The sequence below is a fragment of the Jaculus jaculus genome, chromosome 9 (genome assembly GCF_020740685.1).
Source record: "Jaculus jaculus isolate mJacJac1 chromosome 9, mJacJac1.mat.Y.cur, whole genome shotgun sequence".
NCBI lineage: Eukaryota > Metazoa > Chordata > Mammalia > Rodentia > Dipodidae > Jaculus > Jaculus jaculus.
In genome coordinates, this window is record NC_059110.1 from 28,829,601 (window position 1) to 28,855,555 (window position 25,955).

Below are 25,955 nucleotides of genomic sequence, written 5' to 3' on the forward strand. Positions count from 1 at the left end.
CAGCTTGTATCTTTTCTTTCTTTTGTCTTTTCCCCTCCATGAAATTTAATTTTTACCATTTTCTTTTTTTTTTTTGTTTTTGTTGTTGTTGTTTTCTGAGGTAGGGTCATGCTTAGCCCAGCTGACCTGGAATTCACTATGGAATCCACTGAGAAGTAAATGAATTGATTAAAGGTGGGGAACCCTAACACACTTGGTGGGCTGAAGCCATCTGAAGTACAATTGCCTTTTGACAGATACTTATTGGCCTGATCACTTCATTCTCTTTTTTTACATGCCTAACTCCTAAAGATAAAAGACCAAGGAGGGTACATGACTGTCTTTTCTTTCTTTCTTTCTTTCTTTCTTTCTTTCTTTCTTTCTTTCTTTCTTTCTTTCTTTCTTTCTTTCTCTCTTTCTTTCTTTCTCTCTTTCCTTCCTTCCTTCCTTCCTTCCTTCCTTCCTTCCTTCCTTCCTTCCTTCTTTCTTTCTTTCTTTCTTTCTTTTGTTTTTCGAGGTAGGGTCTCTCTCTAGCCCAGGCTCTCCTGCAATTCACTATGGAGCCTCAGGGTGGGCTCGAACTCACGGCGATCCTCTTACCTCTGCCTCCCAAGTGCTGGGATTAAAGGCGTGCGTCACCACGCCCGGCTACCATTTTCTTATTTAGACTGTTTCTAGCCAGGTAACTTAAGTAGGCTGGTTGTAAAGATGGAAAGATGTGGGATAGATTTTTTTCTGCAGTTCAGCAATTTTCTTCTAAGTCCTGAGGTTCTGCCACTGAGAAAAGGTGCTGTGTATGTAGATGGTGGTTGTGTGTTTCATTTTATTTGTTTATGTTGTACTTGGGGATAGCTGTAACTCTGTTGCTATCTCTGCCATTCACCATCACAAAGGAAAGCTTTAGTGAACTAACAGATATTTAAAATAACACAGCATGGAAGGGTTAGGCAGGTAAGAGAAGGGAGCCACTTTCTCTCTGTCCCCAGAGCAAAAATGGAATTTGAGTACCATTCTTGTCACATGTCCAGCTTCCCTCTGATTGAGTCTTTGCATAGCAAGCAAGTAAGGCTTGATTTCATCTTCTGCTCCGAGTTGGTTGAAGACAGCAATATCTCTGTGGCGACATATTATCAAGAAGGAAAAAAAAAAAAAATCTCTTTTACAATTTGAGCTTCTTGATAACTAATTAATGGGAACTATGAAAGTACTTAAAATCTATGCCCAAATTGTCACTTGATAGAAGATGTAGAATCTTAATCATCTTGTATACTTTCAATAAAATGGGTATATTGGTAGTAAAAAATGAGATATCTAAACTATTTAAAAACATTTGACTTTGAGGGAAGTCGATTCTTTTTTTTTTTTTCTTTAGGATTATAACAACAAATTTTTCATGGTTTCCTTAACTATGGGTATGCTTCTTGAACCTACTACTGGTTACTAATTCTGTATCCTGAGATTTACATTTGTGAGAAAATAAGAAACACTAGCAGCTTTTTTCTGACATATTTCATTTTGCTAAATAATCAGACATCTGCTTGGGATCTCCCAGGGATGAGAAAGAATGTCTGGACTCCACTGGCCAATGAGCTCTTTGATCTCAGAAAAGAAGTTCCCATCCATCCTCTGGCAGTTTGATAATCGGATCTGCTGAAAAAGACAGCCACATGCAGGTTAACAGAAGAGGCATACAGAATCATTAATGTTTGAGCACACAGGATCACACAGGTACACTCAAAGAATGGCAGAGGGTTGAACCCTGCTCTCTTCATGGGAGAGAGGGAAGTTCGTGGAGGATGTATGCAATTTAGAGAGTGAATGATTTTATTTTTTCTTTTTTGCTATGCTAAGGATTCAGCCTAGGGTTTGATGCCAGGCAACTTCTCCACCACTGAGTTACATTCCAGGCCAGAGAGAAGATAATTTTTAGGTGAGTTAAATTGGCCCAAGGTTAGACAGTAACCAGAGATAAAGTTCACCTGGGCTCTGAGTGTGGTGGGTAGTGGTAGTTGCAATCTTTCTTCCTGCTGCTTGATCTTCCAGAAGATGTGACCTTTAGATAGATAAAGAAGGTTCAGAGGAAGAGAGATAGAGAGAGATACTAGGGGCAGGTAAAGGTCAGAGAGACCTTGGCTCTGAAACGGCCTTTTAGTTCAAAGTGTTCATAACATGTCAGAGAGTCACCCTTTGGGATGTCATATTCTGATCCTCAACAACCAATTCTGGCTCTACCAGAAATCCCTTTATTTTATTTTATTTTTTTAAATTTTTATTTATTTATTTGAGAGCGACAGACACAGAGAGAAAGACAGATAGAGGGAGAGAGAGAGAATGGGCGCGCCAGGGCTTCCAGCCTCTGCAAATGAACTCCAGACACGTGTGCCCCCTTGTGCATCTGGCTAACATGGGACCTGGGGAACCGAGCCTCGAACCGGGGTCCTTAGGCTTCACAGGCAAGCGCTTAACCGCTACGCCATCTCTCCAGCCCCAGAAATCCCTTTAGAGCACAGCTCTCAGCTGCAATAATTCTTGTGATCTTTGCTTCCACCACCTTCTCTAACGCCTTCATCTGGGGACACTCCCCACCCATGTTAAACAATGCTGCTTATAAGACAGACCACAGCCAAACAAAGAAATGCTACTGCACCCCACCAGAGAGTTGATAGAAGTTCTTGTAAGGGCTCAGAGTGTGGCTCAGTAGGAGAAGGCCCGCCTAAACTGCATTTAAGAAAAGTCACCTCTTACAATATAAATATAACACAAACGGCAAAGCGGTCATAAGTGGGATGTGTACATACCCGTTGGAGGAGTTTCCTGGCAAAACTTTCTGAAGAGCAAGTTTGCCATACCTAATATGTCAAGTGCACGTATCAGAGAGACTGAATAATTTTGACCCCAGATATATATTCTAAAAAAACATCATACATGCATAATGAGATACCATTAAGGTGGTTTATGTAACATTATGGAAATGGCAAATAGCTATTATGAGAGTGAATAATTACCTCATGGTTCTCATTCAGTAGAATATGATAGATCACTTCAGGTGAATCAGCTAGTGTTTTACAGGTCTATCTATATCACAAACAATGGGGAAATCAAATTACATGTGTATGCTATAATAACAGCCATACAAAAATATAATTATGTATAACGATGCCACTGTGCACATCTGCATTACTGAAGGATAGTTACTTAAGGGAATTGTAAACAGTCAAATAGTTTGGGAGAGGGCAGTGGGATAGAACAGAGAGAGTAAGTCAGCTAAATCTACAATGTAATGTTTTTTATTTCACATAGGTGGTAGCTAATGTGTGCAATGTACTAACTTTTAGATTTTTATATACCTGAAACTCTACATAATTAACTGTGACTTGAATGGGAAGGTTATATATTTCTTATTGTTTTCTTTATTCATTACACACATTTTGGGCATTTGAAGCCCCAAATATTTTTAGTTTCTTCTTCCGAATGCCCTCATTGTGGTTAGCAAGCCTCAGCTGTGTTTGGCTGTTTGCCTCTTTTGCACGTAAATCAGCTTTATTCCCATTTTACCCATTGCAAAAGAAGTGCTTCTCTAGAGAAGGATATGTAAATTAGCTGCGGTGACTCAGCTGGTGTCCTAATGACAACGTTAGATGATTGCTGTTCAAGAGATCTGGTTGTATTTTCTCTTAAGCCACTGCTGAGCAGTGCTTCACAGATGAGCGTTTCCTTTACACGCGCAGCAGGTGATCCACACGCTGACCCTCCACCGTCTTGCTGAGTGTGCCCCATGCCATTCCTGAGACCCTTCCTCTGCCTCAAAGCATGCATCAATTTCAAGATTGGCATCTCACTAAAAAAAGTGACACTACAAAGTTCATGCGCCCAAACCAAAATTTGTGACACCATCCCTAAATTATCCTTTAGAAATTGGCCATCTGGAGGCCTGAGGAGCTAGTTCAGGAGGTAAAATGCCTGCTGTGTGCACCTAATGACGTGAGCTTGGGTACCCAGCACTCACATGAAACGCCGTGGGTGATGGTGTACGCCTGAAATCCCCAGGGCTGGGGAGGGGACAGGAGGATCCCTAGGGCTTGCTGGCTGGCTAGACTACTGGAATAGGTGAGCTCTAGCTTCAGTGAGAGACCCTGTCTCAAAGAATAAGGTGAACTGCAGCCAAGAAGGACATCTGACCTTGACCACTGGCCTTCCTGTGCAAGTGCACAAATGTACAAAAACCCTCACCACACACACACACACACACACACACACACACACACACATGCACACACATGCAAAAATATCAGCTGATTGTAACACTATGGATTTTGTCAGAACATTAAAAATAGGCTTGTAGGGCTGGAAAGATGGCTTGGTGATTAAGGGAGTTGCCTTCACAACCAAAGGACCCAGGTTCGATTCCCCAGGATCCACACAAACCAGATGCACAAGGTGGTGCATGCATCTGAAGTTTGTTTGCAGCAGCTGGAGGCCCTGGTGTGCCCATTCTCTCTCTTTCTCCACCCCCTCAAATAAATAATTAAAATATTTTTTTTTAATTTAATTTATTAGTTTTCTTTTCAGTAAATACAGGCAGTTTGGTACCATTATTTAGGCTCATCTGTGATCTACCCCCTCCCATTAGACCCTCCTTGTTGATGTAAATGGGTCGTGCATTGTGGAGTTAGCCCCCAGTTATTAGTATGATAAATGTCTCTGAAAATCATGACCCAACATGTAACTCTGACATTCTTTCCGCCCCCTCTTCCGCAAGATTTCCCTGAGCCATGTTGGGTTCATTTTTGGTCTGCTTCAGTGCTGAGGTGTTGGGGGCCTCTTAGGCTCTGGCTCTCTGATTTGGTAGGAGTTGATTTTTCTCTGCATTGATCTCCTTCCCCTTTGTGCTGGTATCCAGTTCACAGGAAAACATCACCCTTGCTTATTTCGTCAGTTGTCCTTAGTTTTAGTTGGGCCCCTTCTGAGGTATGTTGGGGCAGCTCTCTTCTTAGGATCTGCATCTATCTGGAAAAGAGAAGCAGATTCTCCAACGGAGAGTAAGTTAGCACCCAGAAAATTGAGATAACACTTACTTTTTTGATAGACAGTTTGATAGGTGTAGGCCCTCTTATACCCCGTGATTGATGGTAGCTTGATATTGTAGAGTGGGCTTGTGTTTGGGTATGGTTCTGACTTGTTTCCCAGCTCCAGCTAAGGGTCTAGTACCACTGAGTGGATCAGTTAGCCAAATCAAGAGCAATTGATTCCTCACCATGGCTGTGTACCACTATTGCACTTGTGTGGGTATCACATCCGGTTAATTGTTGCTACTTAGGTTAAACATTCCCCCAGTCGCCTATGTAGCACCTTCTGGCACTAGACACGCTGACTGTCTGGGGACTGACTCTCTCCTGGCTTCCAGCCATGTCATTCCATTTTATGTGTCAGCTGTGTATGGAGTCTTCAGCAATAGGGTCTTACCACTGGCCTTTGGTGGGTCATCAATTACTCTGACAGAAGTCTGTCATTGTTTTGGGAAACCTTGTAGGTTTCTCTGATCAAAAGCTCATTGTGGATTGTAGGCCCAAGCTGGAAGTGGGGGTTACAGGTCAGTGTCCACTAAGAAATTGAGGAAAAAGATAACTAATATACAAGAGTTTGAGAGGAGAGAGATAGAGGGGAGAGGGGGAGAATAATTAAAATATTTTTAAAAATAGACTTGCCATATAATCCAGCCATTCTTCTTCTGGATATATACACACAAGTAATGTGACCAAGATAGGAAAGAAACATTTGTATGCCATGTTTCTAGCAACATTATTCACAAGAGCCAAAAGGCAGAAGTTATCCATCCACAGAGGAACATGTATACAAAGAGCTTGTACATACAGTGGGGTATCATTCATTCATGTTTCATGGGGACGGACCTTGAGAATTATCCCAGTTGCTCCTTTGAGCAGTTCCATGCTTCCGTTAACCTTGACTTTTACCTTCAGATACAGAAGAATTTCATCTCCCTTACAGCTCTTGTGCATGGAATTGGACATTAAATCTGCTTTTCTGATTCCCATTAATATCTTGAATCAAATGGTTAACTTCAAAAAGAGTAATGGTGTTCATGTTAAAAATTTTGACTATTGGGCTGGAGAGATGGCTTAGAGGTTAAGCGCTTGCCTGTGAAGCCTAAGGTCCCTGGTTCAAGGCTCGATTCCCCAGGACCTGTGTAAGCCAGATGCACAAGGTGGTGCATGCAGGGGCTGGAGGCCCTGGTGTGCCCATTCTGTCTCTCTCACTCTCTTTCTCTTTCTCTCTCTGCCTCTTTCTCTATCTCTCTCAAATAAATAAATAAAAATAAACAAAACCTTTAAAAGAAATTTAAATATTTATACCAGTTTATAGTAAATTAGGACATCAAGGTTTTTTTCACAAGTAATTTAAGTACACATTGAATTCTTACCTGTACCAGCTAAAGCTACTCAGTTTCCAAAGTGTTTATAAGCCCATAAAAGCATATTTTTTTCAGGACTATTTTTTTTTTGTGTGTTTTTGAGGTAGAGTCTCACTCTAGCCCAGGCTGGCCTGGAATTCACTATGGAGTCTCAGACTGGCCTAGAACTTACAGTGATCCTCCTACCTCTGCCTCCCGAATACTGGCACTGTTAGTGTGCACCACCACTCCTGGCAAGACTTTTCTTTATTTGCTTTTCTTAATGTGGATTCTGAGGATTGAACTTGAGACCTTGTGCTTGCAATGCAAGCACTTTATCAACTGAGCTGTTAAGATGGTTGTCTCTCACCAAAACAAGTAAGATAAGTTTAGTTTTAATGTGAATTATGCTTGAAATTAATTTTTTTTATTTTTCCAAAACATAATGGCTCTTCATTTAATAATATGGTTTTAATTTTTTCCTTTTCATTTTGGTGGGGGAGAGTGGAGACAGGGTCTAATGTAGCCCAGGTTGGCCTTAAGCTCCATATGTAGCTAAGGCTATCCTTGAACTCCCGATCCTCCTACCACCACCCCCTGAGTACTGGGATTACATGGGCATACAGTGGCAGGTCTGGCTTTAAGAAGAGATTTCTGCCGGGCGTGGTGGCGCACGCCTCTAATCCCAGCACTCGGGAGGCAGAGGTGGGAGGATCACTGTAAATTTGAGGCCACCCTGAGACTACATAGTTAATTACAGGTCAGCCTAGGCCAGAGTGAGACCCTACCTCGAAAACCAAAACAAAAATAAGAATAGATTTCTCCTGGATTCTTTTCAACACCTTAAGTATTATCAGCTTAGTCAATAGTGCAAAGTACACACTATAAAGGGGTTTTTTTTTTTTTTAATGTCACTTGAAATATGAGCCTATAAAGAGGTCTAACAATTTGTGAACTGGAAATACTGGCCCCACTTCTCACAGTGCTGCCTCTGGTCCTCTTCCTTACTTTTGCTAACCATCTCTTAGAATCAGCAGGGTTTTTTGTTGTTGTTGTTTTGATTTGTTTTGTTTTTAAATTGGCACTCTGGGACGGTAGAGATGGCTCTTTGGTTAAGGGCACTTGCTTGAAAGGCCTGCAGCCTGGGTTCAATTCACCAGTACCCACATAAAGCCAGATGCACACAAATGCATCTGGAGTTTGTTTGCAGGGGTAGGAGGCCCTAGCATGCCCATTCGCCCTCCCTCTCTCCTTGCAAATAAATAATAATAAATAAAAATGTAAAACAGACATTGGCCCCCTGTCCTCTCCCATGTCTGACAGTGCATCACATACACTCACTTCACAGGCAGCTTTTCTGTTGTTCCAACGTTCATCTGAACTATAGTTATTCCATCTCACATTGAGGAGAGAGAGACAGTTTGGTAGGGAGTGTCTTTAACTGCTGAGCCATCCCTCCAGCCCCAAGAAAGGCCGTTTGGGAAACAGCAGGTCATGCACGTAGCAGGGCTTTGTGGAGATTTCCTCTGAAGCTCCTGACCCCACAGGGATTTAGTTGGCCACCTTAACGTCTTCTAAGGCATTGTCTGTGGACGGAATGAGATAATGGCCTTGCTTTCCTTCCTCATTCTCTTTAACCTCCATCCCCACCTCAGATACTTACTGTCATCTTGTTAAAAGGAAAAGCAGCAGTACACAGGGAGTGACAGGTGCCATCATGATAACTAGGTCATCCCACCAGGTGCAGCTGCATTTATTTATTTATTTATTTTTCTCAATTTTTATTAACATTTTCCATGACTATAGAAAATATCCATAGCCGGGCATGGTGGCGCACGCCTTTAATCCCAGCACTCGGGAGGCAGAGGTAGGAAGATTGCCATGAGTTCGAGGCCACCCTGAGACTCCATTGTGAATTCCAGGTCAGCCTGGGCTAGAGTGAGACCCTACCTCGAAAAACCAAAAAAAAAAAAAAAAAAAAAAAAAAAAAAAAAAAAAAATCCCATGGTAATACCCTCCCTCCCCCCCCACTTTCCCCTTTGAAACTCCATTCTCCATCATATCGCCTCCCCATCTCAATCAGTCTCTCTTTTATTTTGATGTCATGATCTTTTCCTCCTCTTATGATGGTCTTGTGTAGGTAGTGTCAAGCACTATGAGGTCATGGACATCCAGGCCATTTTATATCTGGAGGGAGCTCGTTGTAAGGAGTCCTACCCTTCCTTTGGCTCTTACATTCTTTCCGCCACCTTTTTCCGTATTAGACCCTGAGCCTTGGAAGGTGTGATCGAGATGTTACTCAGTACTCCAGTCACTTCTTTCCAGCACTATGATACCTTCTGAGTCATCCCAAGGTCACTGCCATCTGAAAAGAGAAGATTCTCTACCCAAAGTGAGAGTAGCATTAATATAAGGGTATAAATATTAAGAGAAGTGCTTATTGGGCAGTTTGATAAGCATAGTATATACATTTTTCCAGACATCAGCAGATGTTACACCCCTAGGGCTCACGACTACCCTTGTTTTAAGTTTTCAGTATCAGGGATGTATTCCCCCCATGGAGCAGGCCTCCAGTCCAATTGGAGGGCAGTTGGTTTCCACCATGACAGACATGCCACTATTGTACCCATTGGCTCATTTGGCCTGGCTGGCCCATTATAAGGCTTGCAGTGTCCACTGTTGAGTATCTTCACTGGTGGTATCTCTTTCTCCCATTGAACTACATGTAGAATGGCTTCTTACAGCTTTCTGTCAGCTGGTCTACATGGAGGAGGTTATCAGTTCAGGATTTCTCAGTGGCCTTGCAGCCCAAGTATGTGGAGTCTTCAGCAATAGACCTTACCATCAATTCCTGGTGGGAAACCAAGGGCCTCGGCAATGGCCTATAATGTTTTGGGGGCATCAGGGACCTCCCTGGCCAACAACTCACTGGAGGTATCCTATCCCTGGCACTGAAAATTTTCTAACAACGATCTATGGCTCCTGAGTGTTCCATTGTCCGAAACCGGAGGATTCCATATGAATTATTTGCATCCTCTTAGATTTTGATTAGCCCTCCCTCCACCTTTCCTTTACTCGATCTCTTCCCCTGACCTCACTTTGGGCCTTTTCACCTCCGGGACTGGGCTTCTGTGCGAGAAGGAAAAAACTCAGTAGCAGAGACCAGTAAGTTAAAAAGGAGATATAAGGGGAAGAGAAAGGAAGGGAGGAGGGTACTTAATAGGTTAGTATTGTATATATGTAAGTAGAATAGATTAATGGGGGTGCAGCTTCATTTATAGAGAGCCTTGTAGTCATAGCTGTGGCACCATGAGTGCAAGCGATCTTGGAAGCTAAGCAGAGTTGGGTCTGGTTTGTACTTGGATGGGAGACTCCCTTCCTAAGCTGAGATTAAATACCTCAAAGAATAGGAAATTTTGCAGTGAGCCAACCTTTTTGTTCACTATACATACGTTGATCTTCATGGCAGTCAAGCAAGCATTGCTTTAGGGTCTTTTATCTTTGACGTTCCTGCCAAAATTTTATGTGTCGAGTTCTCCCACCAAGAGATACTTTCTAAACAAGAAGTAAAATGGTTAGGAAAGAGAAGTCTAGAGTGTGTTTTATGATTGTTTACCAGCTTCAGCATAACATGTTTTTTATTCCTGATCATAACAACACAGGTGCAATGTCCTTAGATCAGCTATAGTAGGACTGGAGTTCTTTGAGTTGGTATTATTAGTGCCTCATATTATATGTTGCTCTTTTGTTGTTGCTGCTGCTGGGGTTTTTTGTACTTGCCTTTATTTAATTTATTTTATTCATTTGGTTTTTTGAGGTAGGGTCTCACTCTAGCTTAGGCTGACCTGAATTCACTATGTAGTCTCAGGGTAAAATCGAACTCGTGGCTTTTAAGTATTTTAAGTACTGTATTGCTTTTAAGTACTTCAGGAAGTTCATAATATTATTTCATTTGTTTTTTTAAAGATTATGTATTTGAGGACGAATGAAAGAGGCAGAGAGAGAGATGAGGGGGGAAGAGAATGGACACACCAGGGCCTCTAGCCACAGCAAACCAACTCTGGCCACATGCGCCACCCTGTGCATTTGTCTTTATGTGGGTATTGGGGAATCAAACCCGGCTCCTTAGGCTTTGCAGGCAAGTGCCTTAACCACTGAGCCATCCCTCCAGCCCACTTCATTTGGTTTTAACATGTACCCAGTGAGACAGAAAAGATCAGTAATCTGGATTGGACAAATCGAAACTATTTTTTTTAATAGATGAGAAATAATCCCAGAGACACAGTGGCTTCTTAGGGGTACATACACAGTGGAGTGACAGGGTAAGGATGAGCCCTGGAGTTCTCTTGACTCCTCAGGAAATAATATTTAAGTTTGTCCACAGGTTTCATGTGCCCCATCAAAGTATGAGTTTCTAGGTTTCTCAAAGTTTATTGTTTTTTGTTTGTTTGTTTGTTTGTTTTATAGTGAGCTTTTCTGAAAGCCTAACAGATGAATACATGTGTACTCAGGCTCCTTTATTCGCTCACTTACAGTTTTGCAGTGTTGGGGATAGAACTCAGGACCTCACGCATGTGAGGCAAGTGTTCTACCACCGAGTTCTATCTCCAGCCCAGTAGTTTCCTGACTTTTAAGACTGCACCTGTTTCTGTAGCACCTGCTTTTGATTGTTCTTCCCGAGCCAGCTTTTCTTTATTTCTGCAACAGGAAAGCAGAACGGAGGACTGACCCTCAAGAGGCCCAGAATGTTCCCCCAAAGCCCTTGTAGACTTTGAAGTACTGACATCGAGTAAGAGAACAGAGCTGGGAATGTAGGGACTGGTCCTCCTTTCCTAACTTTTAGTGGAAAACTTACAAAGTCACTCTAGCTCAGGCTAAGCTGGAATTCACGATGTAGTCTCAGGGTGGCCTCAAACTCACAGGATCCTCCTACCTCTGCCTGGGATTAAAGGCATGCGCCACCACGCCTGGCTTGAGTGTCCTTTTTTTTTTTTGTCTTTTTTTAGTCTTTCTTCATTGTCTGGTTATCAAAGAATACCAGAAACTTGTAAAATAAATGTTGGGTGTTTCTGGTACATTTAGCCCCTTAATGACTTCGAACAAGTATAAAGTTGTACTAAGGTGTCATTTTTCTTATGTGGTGGCTGCTATTTGTTTGTTTGTTTCTCAAGGTAGGGTTTCATTCTAGCCCAGGCTGACCTGGAATTCACTATGCAGTCTCAGGGTGGACTTGAACTCACAGTGATCCTCCTTCCTCTGCCTCCTGGGTGGTGGGATTAAAGGCATGTGAAGACACATCCAGCTGTTGTTGTTTTTCATTTTTATTCATTTGAGAGAAAGAGAATGGGTGCCCCAGGGCCTCCAAGCCACTGCAAATGAACTCCATTTGCATGTACGACCTTGTGCATCTGGCTTACGTGGATCCTGGGAAATTGAACCTGGGTCCTCTGGCTGTGCAGGCAATTGCCTTAACCACGAAGCCATCTCTTCAGCCCGTTGTTGTTTTTTAACTTTGCTTTTTAGTTTTTTTTTTTTTTTTTTTTTTTTAAGTCAGGGTCTTGCTTTGTAGTCCAGGTTGGTCTTGTACTTGTCATTCTCCTGCTTCAGCCTCCCAAATGCTGGGAATACAGGTGTGTCACTGTGCCTGGTAAGATGTCACATCTTGAGAAAGGTTTCATTGGCAAGAACTGGACTTTACATTGACAGTGTTTCTTAGCTCCTCACTCACAGCCAGTGTCAGTGAGAGGTTTCCATGGTCTGATGTGAAAATAACAGTACCTCATAACATCATTTCTTCTCCCCCTCCCCCCACCTTCAGAGGCCTTTGGACAAACTCAGCATGCCCTGTTCTGCCTCAGTGCCTAGGTCTTATTCGCTATTTATGAAGATTGAGTTAAAGTGCTCAAAATACTGTTGCTTGGGCTGGAGAGATGGCTTAGCGGTTAAGCGCTTGCCTGTGAAACCTAAGGACCCAGGTTTGAGGCTCGGTTCCCTAGGTCCCACATTAGCCAGATGCACAAGGGGGCGCACGCGTCTGGAGTTTGTTTGCAGAGGCTGGAAGCCCTGGCGCGCCCATTCTCTCTCTCTCCCTCTATCTGTCTTTCTCTCTGCGTCTGTTGCTCTCAAATAAATAAATTAATTTAAAAATTGTTTTAAAAAAATACTGTTGCTTTTGTAAAGCTGATGCTTCATTTAAACTCTGTTTCCTTTGAGAGAAGGATTTGTGTCCACTGACCTCAACACAGCTTATATTGACCAGAGTTTAGAAGATTGCTCTATGGATGATTTCAGTATCATTCATAATTAGTTAAATCCCATGATTGATATTAAAGAGAAGCAGGAAAGACATGTCAGAGGCTTGTGGCTCCGATGAACAATTCCCCAGGAAACCCAACAGATTGACTGTAGCCAGCAGTGGTGGTGGTGACCTTCTATCAGCCTCTGGGCTCACGCCACCTTCACCACCACTTCCCTCCCTGCCACTTCCATTTCTGTGCCCGGCACACCAAAACAGGGACAATGAAAAAGTTGCCCCTGTTCTAGGGGAGCGTGGGGATGCCCCACACCCGGGAGACAAAGTCAGCACTCACTGTGATGGACTTCTGTTTTTCTTCTTCCTTTTCTTCTTCTTCTTTTTTCTTTCCGAAACTCACTGTGTATGTGTCGCCAGGCTGGCCTTAAACTCACAGCAATCTTTTTGCTTCAATTTTTCATTACAGGTATGAGCCCAGCTCATGAGTCCTTTAAAAAATATGTAGATAAGCCGGGTGTGGTGGCGCACACCTTTAATCCCAGCACTCGGGAGGCAGAGGTAGGAGGATCGCCAGGAGTTCAAGGCCACCCTGAGATGACAGAGTTAATTCCAGGTCAGTCTGGAACAGAGTGAGACCCTACCTCAAAAAACCAAAAAAAAAAAATATATATATAGATAGATAGATAGATAGATAGATAGATAGATAGATAGATAGGTATATATATATTTTTTTGTTTTTGTTTTTCGAGGTAGGGTCTCATGCTAGCCCAAGCTGACCTGGAATTCACTATGGAGTCTCAGGGTGGTCTCGAACTCATGGTGATCCTTCTTCCTCTGCCTCCCGAGTGCTAGGATTAAAGGCATGCACCACCACGCCTGGCTAAAAATATTTTTTAGATTTATCTTTATTTATTTATTAGAGGCAGAAAGAAAGGGAGAGACAGAGAGAGAGAGAGAGAGAGAGTGAGAATGGGTGCGCCAGGGCCTCTAGCCACTGCAAGCAAACTCCAGACGCGTGCGCCACCATGTGCGTCTGGCTTATGTGGGACCTGGAGAATTGAACCTAGGTCCTTAGGCTTTGTAGGCATGTGCCTTAACTGCTAAGCCATCTCTCCATGAGTCCTTTTTTTATGCTGGGATTTTGAAGTGTTGAAGGATATCTTTAGTTATTTATGTATGCTCATCTTTATTGCTCTTAACACTTCCCAGTGAATTTTCCCATGCTGTTGGTTTTTTTTTTTTTAATTTTTTATTTATTTATTTGAGAGTGACAGACAGAGAGAGAAGGACAGATAGAGGGAGAGAGAGAGAATGGGCACGCCAGGGCTTCCAGCCACTGCAAACGAACTCCAGATGCGAGCGCCTCCTTGTGCATCTGGCTAACGTGGGACCTGGGGAACCGAGCCTTGAACCGGGGTCCTTAGGCTTCACAGGCAAGCGCTTAACCGCTAAGCCATCTCTCCAGCCCCCATGCTGTTGGTTTTGGTCTCTCATCTACTGTTTGAATGCTGAAAAAGCCTAGGTATTGCTCTAAGCTGATGCCCTCGGTGGCGCCTCTTAATTCCTTCGGTTGATTCAGCATTCGATGCTGGCCCCTCAGCCTGCCCCAAATGCCCGCTCTCACCTGGGCAGATCTGGCCCTGCTCCTTAGCCAGATGGACTCACCCGCAAGGCTCCACAAAGGCCTTACATTTTTTGTTTCCATGGCAACATACCTACTATCTTTCCCAATACACGGTCCCATTTTTCTCTTTGCTAAATCACAATTCACACAACCTGTGTGAAGCCAGTGTGCTAAGGCTTTCCTGCATCATCTCCCCTGCGTCTCTAGTCAGCTTAATCCTGACAAATAATAATCATGGTGGTTGGTCCGAAGGTAGTGGGTTATTTCGATTGATTGCTCACAGTCAGTTACAGATTGAATTCCTTGTTCTACACTTTCCCCCCTTCTCACTACTGCACTTGACTAGTCTTAAAAAACAATTAGGGGCTGGAGAGATGGCTTGGCAGTTAAGGTGTTTGCCTGCAAAGCCAAAGGACCCAGGTTCGATTCCCCAGGACCCACATAAGCCAGATGCACAAGGGGTCACATGTATCTGGAGTTCATTTGCAGTGGATGGAGACCTTGGCACACCCGTTCTCTCTATCTCTCTGCCTCTTTCTCTCTCTCTCTCAAATAAACAACAAAAATAAATTTTAAAAATAATAATCATGGCCCCTAGCTTTTATTATGAGCTTGCTATGCATAGATACTACGTTATTCACATAATTTCACTCACTCCTTATATCCTAGGAGACAGGGATACTTATCCCATCACATTTCTTGTTGGGAAAATCTAAATTGTTATTATTGTCAGATGTGTAGATTTACCAGCAGCCAATACCCTTTATTTCCAGCTACATAAGATAAAGCATTCTGCATGTTCTGGTGCAGGATGGGAGAGGGATTGTATTTGGGGAAATGCAGCATGTGTTACATTTTTCCCTTATAATTCTGCTCATATGTACTCTCTAGAAATGAGTCTTGAAGCTGATCAGTGTGAGGATATTATATGCTTGTACTTACAGCCTTAAGTCTTCTGTCTTCGTCAGATTTTAAACTGCTCAGATGTAGAAACTTACTATGTAGTTTCTGATTATTAACACAGATTTTCCCACATGCAGTGGTTCTCTGAAACTCCAAAACTTCTAATTGCTCATTGAAATGAATAGTTCAGTAATGATCATTGGACTTGTAGTAGTTTCTAATGTGTACTTTTTTCCTTTTTCTTTTTCAGGAAATCATTTGCCAAAAGAATACTGTGAGTATTTTACTCAACTTTTGATTAATTACTCGGTTGCTTTTCTTAATCTTTACAAATTATTAATTTCTCTTTTTTAGCATATCTGATGTCAGTATAATACATTCACTAAGTACTCTACTATAATGAAGCTTTATTTGTAATAATTGCAGATTATTATAAATACCTAATGCCTGGCTTTTTGCCTATATAATTATGTTTTGGAAAACATTTCCACAATATATTCAATAGTATGGAATTACATGACTAGTGATAATATAGCACACACACACATATATATATATATATATATATGCATACATACATATATATACACAGAGATACATATATGTATATGCACCCATGTTTGTAGTAATATAATCTACTTGTACATCTGTGTAACATTTCTAACTGCATTTTTATTTACATAGCATGTATCTTCTATGTAGAGACGCTGAGTTAATTTTCTAAGCCTTTTTTCCCCTAGTGCTATGATTCAAGCCCAGGGCCACACACCTGCTAGGCAAGTCCTCTACTAGTAAGCTGAATCCCCAACCCAGACTGCCCAGGTATTGAAGTCTTTCTTTGAGACCATTCGAAAGAAGTTTTACAATCCATACACAGCTAAATTAACAAGAAAAATCAATTCTAAACTAAAATCATGCTGTGCGAAGTAGCTGAAATATTGTCATAGAAATAGCTTTGTGGGGCCACTGGTTGTCTGTTTTACTTGAGAGTGTAAGTCAGTATTTTAAAATCCCAAGGAATATATATGTACATACATACATACATACATACATATATATATATATATATATATATACATACACATACATACATATATATATACACACATACATACATACATACATCTATCTATCTATATATATACATACATACATATATCTGTATGTATAGTTATGTATCACAAGGGGTCACATGTGTCTGGAGTTCATTTGCAGTTCATTTAGAGTGCAAGTAATAAATGACAAGAATGCACACGGTGCCGTGTGAAGTGACAAGATAGGCAGGTCATCCTCATAAGGCTGCTTGTTTCTACTGTAATATGATGCCTTTTTTCATGCAGCATTTTAGATTTCTCCAGGAAAGAAGCACACTGCAGTGTAGATAAGATTGCCGTTATAGACTCTTATCCTCACATCTCAACAGGAAATGAACACTTACTACTTCATGCTTTGAGGCAACATAAAAAAAAAAAAAATTCCATTCAACAGGTATTGATTAAACTGCCAGGCCTTGGGCTTGGTGCCTGCCAAGGGGACTCACTATAGAGGTTGAAAGTAAAACCCACTGTGTTCAGAACTGTCTCTCAAGATGACAAAGCAGGGTGTAGTGGAGGGTGAAAGTCAGTGAAGGAGTCATCAAGCAAACATGTTCAGACATGAGTGCAAGGCGACCTGCTGCCGAGTGGGACAGGCACCCCCAAAGGAGTTAACACCACCTGATCCCGGAAGGCAGGAAGGAGCTGGTCTGGACTTCCCTAGTGTAGACACATGTAGACACGTGGAGAAACAGGTTGATAATACCAACAGGTGCCTATCAGTGAGCCAGTTGCCCATGGGCTGGAGATTGCGATCCAGAGGCTGAGTGTGATATTGGGCACATTCCCTTCTGTATGTTTGAATGCTGCAAGCATTCTTTCTAGAATGCTTTACTCATCTGCCACACATACATGTGTCCACGTTTATGTAATTCTTTTTTTTCTTCCCATTTCTACCTTCATCTCACCATAATATGGAATTCTTAAACACTGAAAAACAGGTTCAGCATTATTTTCAAATATTTTTATTTATTTATTTGAGAGCTAGAAAGAAAAAGAGAAAGAATGGGCATACCAGGGCCTTTTTGCCACTATAAACAAACTCCAGAAGTATAAACCTCTTTGTGCATCTGGCTTTAAGTGGGTTCTGGGGAATTAAACCCAGACTGGCAGGCTTTGCAAGCAAGAGCCTTTTACCACTGAACCATCTTTACAGTCCTATTATTATTTACTTAGACAACAAATATGAGTTAGAATATGACTTTTAGAATAGATTTTGTTTCTGTGCTGGGTCAGAAAGACGAGTGTTATGACCACACCTTAGGGTTTGGAAATGGGGTTTGCTTTTTCAAAAAAAAACAGATTTAAGTAGCTTACAGTGGGTACCTTATTAATGAAATGTAGTCATTACCCCGAAGATACCTGTTCTTGGCCACATGGTGGTTGTTTTATTTACTTTGGATTATTAGCCATTTCAAACTATCAGTTTAGTGGCACTCTGAGAGACGAAATTTTGTTAATAACATTTGCAAGTCACGTGGGAGCCAACTTGGGAAACAGATGTGCCCAGTTTATTAGGTTGAAAGAGTGCTTTTCTCAGCAGTTGCTCTGAAAATCACAAAGTCCCTCAACTGCCCTGGCCTACTGCGGACTCCCCTGGATGTTCTGTTAAACTGGGGCCCAGTTGTATCCCTGTGACTGTCAATCTCCCCTTTTTCCCTCCCCAGACATTGACTATCAGAAATTGAGAGGAAAAAAATTTCCTCAGGAGCTTGAGGAAAAAAATAAAAATAAAAATTGTTCAGTGCAGCCAGAAACTCAGGAAACCTTGAGCGTGCTTAGGTGTTTTCGGCAAGGACTCATAAGTCCAGCACCCTGGGGTTTGTTTTGGGAGACAGTTTCCCCACTGCATGCATGACCCTCATTTCTCTCCCTTTGCCTGTCCACTGTTTGTTCCACTTAACCAGCCAAACATCTGGTAGTCATTCTGTTTCACAGTTAGTGTTACACTGACCCATTATTCTCCAAGGCTAGGTATTTCTCTCGTGAGGTCAACACCATGCCTTACACACATGCTCGTGTTGTTAAGACTTCTGAGCATGGGCTGGAGAGATGGCTTAGCAGTTAAGCGCTTGCCTGTGAAGCCTAAGGACCCCGGTTCAAGGCTGGGTTCCCCAGGTCCCACGTTAGCCAGATGCACAAGGGGGCGCACGCGTCTGGAGTTCGTTTGCAGAGGCTGGAAGCCCTGGCGTGCCCATTCTCTCTCTCTCTCTATATCTGTCTTTCTCTCTGTGTCTGTCGCTCTCAAATAAATAAATAAATAAAATTAAAAAAAAAAAAAGACTTCTGAGCAGATAGACGCAGAAGAGTAACGTTCTGGCTTATTGATTTTTCCTTAAAAGATTCAGAACGGGGCTGGAGAGATGGCTTAGCAGTTAAGCGCTTGCCTGTGAAGCCTAAGGACCCCGGTTCGAGGCTCGGTTCCCCAGGTCCCTCGTTAGCCAGATGCACAAGGGGGCGCACGCATCTGGAGTTCGTTTGCAGTGGCTGGAAGCCCTGGCTCGCCCATTCTCTCTCTCTCCCTCTATCTGTCTTTCTCTCTGTCTGTCACTCTCAAATAAATAAATAAAAAATGAACAAAAAAAATTTAAAAATAAAAGATTCAGAACGTTTCTTCTATAATAATTTCAAATTATGGGGGGCCTTCTAAAGTAAAGTCTTTGATTCTTTCATACCTCGTGCATAGCCGAAACTCCAGAAGCCTTTTAAAACCACTGTTCTTCCTCTCTCCCTAGACAGTGGCTTGTGTCAAAAGGTTAAATTGGGTGGACTAGCTTTGAGATCCTGGTTACATCTTAAAGTTATTTATTTGTTTACGAAAGAGAGAAGCAGAGAGAGAAAGAGAGAGACAGATAGAGAGGGAACGGGCATGCCAGGGTCTCCAGCCACTACAAAAAATCTCTGGACACATGTGCCACCTTGTGCATCTGGCTTACATGGGTCCTGGGGAATCAAACCTAGGTCTTTTGTCTTTGCAGGCAAGTGCCTTAACCACTAAACCATTTCTCCAGCCCCTGATTACATTTTGTTTTGTTTGGCTTTGCTTTTGTTTTTCAAGGCAGTGTTTCACTGTAGCTCAGAGCTGACCTAGAATTCACTATGTAGTCTCAGGGTGGCCTCGAACTCATGGCGATCCTCCTACCTCCGCTTCTTGAGTGCTGGGATTAAAGGTGTGTCTTGGTTACATTTTCGAAGGACATGTTTGTCTCCTTCTTCCTGGTGACTGTCCCAAACATTGCTGCATGAAGAACTTGGGGAAGGAACGGTTGATGTGCTTAATTTACAAACCAAATCTCAACCTCTGGAAGTTCTGCTCCTGCTTTAGCTGAAAGTCAGGCCCATTTCCGCTGCTTCATGACTGAGATTCAGGTGTTTCCAAGCTCGATATGTTCACGAACAATTAGGTCTGGTCACAGAAGCACTGGACACTTGTCATCTGCTGGCTGTCACTTGGTTCATGCAGGGTTCCTGCAGAAGGTTAGAGAGCAGGTGTGCCAAGCATTATGACCCCTAGTTACAGTGGCATGTTCTGTAGAAAGCATAGGTTAGAGGACTAAACATATCAAGACCACGTGCTTGACCTGAGGGTTACATGTGACCTCACATGTAAAATGGAGCCACTGGCACCTTCTTTAGTGCATTGTATTCATGAAGGCATTGAGGGCCTTGTCACTATGGGGTCCGGCTTACCTTGGACCATGCAAGTGCTGAGTAAATGTTTGCTCTTAGTAGTTGAGGGCTGAGGGTAAGACAAGGTCACATGTGCTGACGTAGCCGGGACTTCTAGTGCCATCTACGAGTGCTACTGGCACCTGCTGTTGCTTAGCACTTTGCACATGCCTTTCTCTGGTTCCTGTCTTGGAGGTCTCGGCCACTTCTTTTCATGCAGCCTTATCAAATAATGCCCGGATGTGCGTTCACATTCGATATTACGTTCTCGTTGAGAAGCAGCTTAAGAAGGAAGGCTTTGTTTTTGCTTTGCAGTTCAGGGTTCCAGTCCACCATGGCAGGGGAGGCCTGGTGGCATAAGCCTGGCGCAGCTGGCAGCCTTCAGTCCTCAGCGAGGAGGCAGACAATGAGAGGGAGAAGAGAGGCATGGGCAAGGACAGGGTGGGCTGGGGTCCTCGTGGACAGCGGTGCGAGGTCTCATCTTCATCATAGGCTCCCTGTTTGGGCTTCTCACAGCTCTGGGCAGCTGAGTGATGTGAATGTTAAAGATCATTCACGTGGGGGGAAGGGAAGTTGGGGAGATAGCTCAGCTGGTAAAGCACGTGCCCAGAATTCAATCCCCAGAACCTAACGTTTAAAATGCTAGGCTTAGCTCAAGCTCCCTCTGCCAAGCTCAGGTGGAGAGCATCTGAAAAATGACATCTGAGGATGCCTGTGGCCCCCCTCTCCATACCCATGCACAAACATTTACGCACGTGTGCATACACACACACACACACACACACACACACACACACACACACACGATCAGGCCGAGTAGCAAAGAGGTGGCAGGTGTGAGTGTTGGTTTGGCACTGGCAAGAAGCCTTGTGAAAAACAGTTACAAGGCTCAGCCAGGTGTGCTGGTGCATGGACCTCTGTGCTGGCAGGGGAGGAAGCCAAGCAGAGCGAGCCTACATCCACTGTGGAAGCGGAGTACATAGAGCTACGGCAGGCTGTGTGTGTGACGGAGGTGGGGAGGGGAATCAACCAGACTTACTTCTGGCTCTTCAATTTATTTTTCTTTTCATTGTTTTAAATTTTTATTGTTTTGAAAGAAAGAGGCAGAGAGAGAGAGAGAGAGAGAGAGAAAAGGGGGGAGGGCGGGAATGGGCACACCAGGGCCTTCAGCTGGTGCAAATGAACTCGAGACACATGTGCCATCTTATGCATCTGGCTTACATGGTTTCCTGGGGGAATGGAACCTGGGACCTTACACTTTGCAGGCAACTGCCTTAACCGCTAAGCCATCTCGGCAGCCCTGGCTGTCCAGTTTCAGGGAGTGGGAGACAGTGCAGCAGGGATTGAACACAGCTGGAGGAGAACAGCTGTGTCCTCACCTTGCTCCCTGTTCTGCCTGCCTTGGGGTCAGAAACCCCTTCACTGTTGCTTTCAGTATTTTCCTCTCCTTATGCCGGGTGACTAGATTTCATAGTTCCTGAAGGCTGCACACTGTGCTTTAAAACTAGCCACATATGGGGCTGGAGAGATGGCTTAGTGGTTAAGTGCTTGCCTGTGAAGCCTAAGGACCCCGGTTCGAGGCTCGGTTCCCCAGGTCCCACGTTAGCCAGATGCACAAGGGGGCGCACGCGTCTGGAGTTCGTTTGCAGAGGCTGGAAGCCCTGGCGCGCCCATTCTCTCTCTCTCTCCCTCTGTCTGTCTTTCTCTCTATGTCTGTCGCTCTCAAAGAAATAAATAATTAATTTTAAAAAAAAACTAGCCACATATGAAGGCAAATAAATATTTAACGGCTGATAGAAACCGTTCTGTACTGTGTCATCTGTGAATCCTCATGATGTTGAAAAAGAATTTGGAAATTTTCCATGCAGATGGGTCGTAAATAAGAAATGAGGCTTCCCTGTCTCCCTTTGCACTCGGAATTATTATTTAAAGTGAGTCACTGAAGCACAACCTGTCATTGTGGGGTTCCCGGGCAAACCCCCTACCGCTGGTGCCTCCTGTCTCCACAGATGTGCACTGGCAACTACACCTTCATCCCCTACATGGTGACTCCGCATAACAAAGTCTACTGCTGTGACAGCAGCTTCATGAAGGGCTTGACGGAACTCATGCAGCCCAACTTTGAGCTGTTGCTGGGGCCCATCTGCCTACCTCTTGTGGACCGCTTCATCCAGCTTTTGAAGATGGCACAAGCAAACTCCAGGTAAGACGGGGCGCCGTGCTCCCGGTCAGCGATCACGCACTAGTCTCGTTGACGTGTCTGTGCATTTCACAGGAAGTTCTAGAGGTGCCAGTAGACAGCTAGTGACCAGCAAAGCTGTGCGGGCTCGTTGAAACATAAGACAGCTATGTTCTCACTCACGGTTTGCGTTTTTATTTACTTTGTTTACAGAACAACTTGAAAACAACCCCCTGGAAGACATAACACATTAATTGCATATATATATACATACATATATATATACATGCATATATATATATACATACATACATATATACATATATACATATATATATATATGTATATATATGTGTGTGTGTGTGTGTAGCTAAGCTAAAAATGTATACAGATGAGTTATAGAAATATCAGAATCAATGTCCAGGAATTTTTTAGGGCAAAGAACAGAATGCTGCAAAAATTTCCCAATACCATAGTTTAGATAAGAATAATCATTTATATTAATGACTGGTGATACTCAGCCGAGAAAAAAGAAAAGTTATGTTTTAATCAGATCATAGGCCTATCTCATTTTTTAGGACAGTTCTTACTCAAAGTAGTAAAGTGAAAATGTTTGGGCATGTTCTGAAATAAATGAATACATGGCCTCTCAAATTTATTTATTTATTTATTTATTTTGGTTTTTCAAGGTAGGGTCTCACTCTGGCTCAGGCTGACCTGGAATTCACTATGTAGTCTCAGGGTGGCCTCGAACTCATGGCAATCCTCCTACCTCTGCCTCCCGAGTGCTGGGATTAAAGGCGTGCGCCACCACGCCCGACTACTCAAATTTCTTTAAATACCAAATACTCATGTTCCTTCTTTCTATCTTAATCATTTGAAAACTGCTTACACATGTTATTTATTTGCTTATAAAATTACTGGTTTTGGGCTGGAGAGATGGCTTAGCGGTTAAGCGCTTGCCTGTGAAGCCTAAGGACCCCGGTTCGAGGCTCGGTTCCCCAGGTCCCACGTTAGCCAGATGCACAAGGGGGCGCACGCGTCTGAAGTTCGTTTGCAGAGGCTGGAAGCCCTGGTGCGCCCATTCTCTCTCTCTCTCCATCTGTCTTTCTCTCTGTGTCTGTCGCTCTCAAATAAATAAATAAAACAAAAATTAAAATTACTGGTTTTTTTCCCCCCACTGGCATCCTTTCTAGTGTAACTCCTTGAAATGTGTATGTGTTTTTATTTTCCACCAGCCAGTATTTTCGGGAATCTATCCTCAATGATATCAGGAAAGCTCGGAATTTATACACTGGTAAGGAACTAGCAGCTGAATTGGCAAGAATTCGCCAGCGAGTGGATAATATTGAACTCTTGACAGCAGACATCGTCATCAATCTGTTACTTTCCTACAGAGATATACAGGTGAGGAGACATTTAATGGTACATCTTCACCATGTAGCATGTTGGAGGAATGAGAGGGTGCTGACATAGGATTTCATTAGCCAGTAAGTCATTTGTAGCCGCATGTGACTTGGTGCTGACTTCTTAAGCTTTTCATCCTGGGATTTTATGAAGAATGAAACAGACTCACCAGGATTATGAAATACTTGTACTGTCAAGATTTTACCTTTCCTCCAAGAAAAAAAAAGGAAAATTCTGCTGCCATACTTAACCTTTGAATTGTCTGTTGTACTCTGGTAGCCTCGGGCAACCTGTCAGTCAATCACTGAGAGCTTTGTTTTGGCAAAGATCAGAAATTCTTAGAGCTTTCTGGGCATATCTTTTACTTCTTGGAGATGTGTTTTTCAAAATTGATAGTGCCAAGAGCAAGCAATATGCAATTGATTGGTTAGAAAAATAACTTTCAGATATGTTCTGTGAAACATGAACATGGCACATCATCTTTAGGGAAATGTCAGACTTTTAAGGATTATGGTAAATAGAATAAAAATATTCTCTCAGTGAAGGATTTGCTATTATGTTTTTATAGTAAAATTCAAATGACTTAGTTTATTCTCACCCCCAGCCTGTTGGGTCTGTGTGAAGATTCATGTGGACAAGAGAGACTCATACATTAAGGACAAATTATGAAGCTTTCTCATGTGAAATGAAACTGTTCGTTCAGCTGCTCCATGTTCTTCCTATTAAAAAGATATTTATTTATGCGTGTGTATGAGAGAGAGAGAGAGAAAGGTAGAGAGAGACACGCCAAGGCCTCCTGCTGCTGTAGACCAACTCCAGCCACATTTGCCATTTTGTGCATCTGGCTTTGGGGAATTGAGCCAAGGCTGTCAGGCTTTGCAAGCAGGCACCTTAAACTGCTAAGCCATCTTGCTAGTCCCCTCTTCAAAATCTGAATATACCTGAAATTAATAATAATTAATTAGGATAGCTGCCCGCCAGGAGTCTGGCTCTGCGAAGACAGTGGTCATATTTAGGTGGTTTATTTGTTTTATTTCTTTGAGTCTTATATGTCTATTGCTTTTATCCATGTAATTGAAACTTAAGAGAAAAACAGCAGTTTCTTCTAGGTCTTCAAAGGACTCCGTGAACTTCTTTAATTCTCTACTGAAATTCAGGTATTTGGCTGTCAAATGACATTTCATTGTCAGAATTTTTAAACCTATGCCATTCTCCTTTTCTTTGAAAGGACTATGATTCCATTGTGAACCTGGTAGAGACTTTAGAAAAACTGCCAACCTTTGATTTGGCCTCGCATCACCATGTGAAGTTTCATTATGCATTTGCACTGAATCGGTAAGAGGTTGGTCCTTTGAGGGAGCTGTGTCATGAGGGTTGAACCCATGTTCTTTGTAGAGTCCAGGTAGCATTACAGGGCTCCAGGCCAGAATGTTAATAGTAACGTGTAGGGCTGGAGAGGTGGCTTAATGGTTAAGCGCTTGCCTGTGAAGCCTAAGGACCCCCGCTCGAGGCTCAGTTCCCCAGGACCCACGTTAGCCAGATGCACAAGGGGGTGCAGCATCTGGAGCTCGTTTGCAATGGCTGAAGGCCCTGGCGCGCCCATTTTCTCTCTCTCTCTCTCTCTCTCTCTCTATCTATCTATCTACCTCGTTCTCACTGTCACTCTCAAATAAATAAATAAAAATAAACAAAAAAAAATTTTTTAAGTAACGTGTAAAATATTGAGGCCTGGACTGGAGAGATGGCTTAGCGGTTAAGCGCTTGCCTGTGAAGCCTAAGGACCCCAGTTCGAGGCTCGATTCTCCAGGACCCACGTTAGCCAGATGCACAGGGGGCACATGTGTCTGGAGTTCCTTTGCAGTGGCTGGAAGCCCTGGAATGCCCCATTCTCTCTCTCTCTCTCTCTCTCTCTGTCTCCTTCTCTCTCTGTCTGTCACTGTCAAATAAATAAATAAAAATAAACAAAAAAAAAACTTTAAAAAAATATTGAGGCCTGAATTGCCTGATGTATTTCTCATTTTATTTGTTTGTGTGGTTGTTTGACTTTTTGAGAGTCTCTGTATCCCAGGCTGGCTTTGAACTGGTGATCTTTCTACCTCCATCTTCTGAGTGCTGGGATTACAGGGGCATGTCACCATGCCTGATTTAAAAAAAAAAAAATTTATTTTATTTACTTGCAAATGGCAAATAAGAGAGAAGGAGAGAGAGAGAATAGGCACACCAGGGCCTCTTGCCACTCAGAACAAACTCCAGACACATGTGCCACTTTATACATCTGGCTTTATGTGGGTACTGGGGAGTCAAACCTGGGCCAACAGGCTTTGCAAGCAAGCCTTTAACCTTTTACTGCTGAGCCATCTCCCTAGTCTTGTTTCTGGTTTTTTTTAAAGTAAAAATGTCCCACACTATTTGCATATTACAGTTCTTTTATTTGGGTA

The 25,955-nt window shown here is 42.8% G+C and overlaps 1 protein-coding gene across 1 annotated transcript in view; it reads left to right on the forward strand.

Annotated features, from left to right (window-relative positions):
* Map3k5 (mitogen-activated protein kinase kinase kinase 5) overlaps nucleotides 1-25,955 on the forward strand; it is a 280,474-nt gene that overhangs the window by 99,181 nt on the left and 155,338 nt on the right. Inside the window, exons 3-6 of the mRNA XM_045158755.1 lie at nucleotides 15,419-15,442; nucleotides 21,941-22,134; nucleotides 23,349-23,517; nucleotides 24,746-24,852. Coding sequence (XP_045014690.1) covers nucleotides 15,419-15,442; nucleotides 21,941-22,134; nucleotides 23,349-23,517; nucleotides 24,746-24,852 — 494 coding nt within the window. The remainder of the gene's footprint in view (nucleotides 1-15,418; nucleotides 15,443-21,940; nucleotides 22,135-23,348; nucleotides 23,518-24,745; nucleotides 24,853-25,955) is intronic.